This window comes from Numida meleagris, unplaced genomic scaffold (genome assembly GCF_002078875.1).
Source record: "Numida meleagris isolate 19003 breed g44 Domestic line unplaced genomic scaffold, NumMel1.0 unplaced_Scaffold702, whole genome shotgun sequence".
In the NCBI taxonomy this organism is placed as follows: Eukaryota; Metazoa; Chordata; class Aves; order Galliformes; family Numididae; genus Numida; species Numida meleagris.
This window is the reverse complement of record NW_018364917.1, coordinates 23,092-24,215: the sequence shown is the minus strand read 5'-3', so window position 1 is coordinate 24,215 and position 1,124 is coordinate 23,092. Positions and strand designations below refer to the sequence as shown.

At 59.5% G+C, this 1,124-nt stretch overlaps 1 protein-coding gene across 1 annotated transcript in view; it reads right to left on the bottom strand.

Moving 5' to 3' along the window:
• Positions 1-951: 951 nt before the first annotated feature.
• LOC110391984 (hypoxia-inducible factor 3-alpha-like) overlaps positions 952-1,124 on the bottom strand; it is a 12,473-nt gene continuing 12,300 nt past the window's right edge. The window contains exon 3 of the mRNA XM_021383931.1: positions 952-1,112. Coding sequence (XP_021239606.1) covers positions 952-1,112 — 161 coding nt within the window. The remainder of the gene's footprint in view (positions 1,113-1,124) is intronic.

The window sequence follows — 1,124 nt, the reverse complement described above, 5'->3', positions numbered from 1 at the left end:
AGGAGAGGTGTGAGCGCCTTTGCACGAGGACTGCCTGCACGAGGACGGCTTGCACGAGGATGGCTTGCACGAGGCGCTTTAGCACAAGGCTCCTTTGCACGGCGCTCCTTTGCACGAGGAGCCCTTTGCAGGTGAGCTCTTTGCACAGTGCTCCTTTGCACGGAGGCCTTTTACACGAGGGTCGTTTGCACAAGGATCCTTTGCACGAGGAGCCTTCTCACATTGCTCCTCTGTACAAGGGTCCTTTGCACCACAATCTTTTTTCACAATGATCCTTTTCACAATGATCCTTTGCACAGTGATCCTTTGCACCAGCACCTCTTGCACAAGGATCCTTCCCACAGTGACCCTTTGTACAAGACCCTCTTGCACGAGGATCCTTTTCATGAGGCCCTCTGGCACGAGGGTCCTTTGCACAATGTTCCTTTGCGCAAGGACCCCTTGCAGCAGGAGTCATTTACACAAGGACCCCCTTGCACGAGGACCCCTTGCACAAGCAAGGGTGAGTGCCTTCTTCACCCAAGTCCCTTTTCCCCACGCACTTCCACGCCCTTTGCACTCCCTCCTTCACACTCCCCCCACCCCTTGCACGAGCACAATTTTCATGCCCCCCCTTTGCACAAGGACCCTTTGCACAAGGACCCTTTGCACAAGAACCCCTTGCACAAGGACCCCCTACACGAGCAAGAGTTGGCGCCTTCTTCACCCAAGCCCCTTTTCCCTACACACTTGCACGCCCTTTACACTCCCCCTTCCCACTCCCCACACCCCTCGCACGAGAACCCTTTGCACGAGGACCCCTTGCACGAGGATGAGCAAGGGGGGGGACGGGTCCTTCTTCACCCAAGCCCCTTTTCCCCACCCCCTTCCACGCCCTCCACCCTTTTTGCACGAGAACCCTCCCCACCCCCCTTACCCCCCGCCCCGGCCCACCGTGTCGCACGAGCGCCCTCACACGCGCGTGCACGCACGCACCTGGCCGAGCCCCAGCAGGCGGCTGACGTTCTCGGACAGGAAAATCATGTCCCCCCCCTCGCTCAGCACCATCAGGAACCCGCTCAGCGCCCGTGCGTAGCACACGTCCACCTCCTCCGCCGCCGCCGCCCATGGCCCTTTAAGAAGGA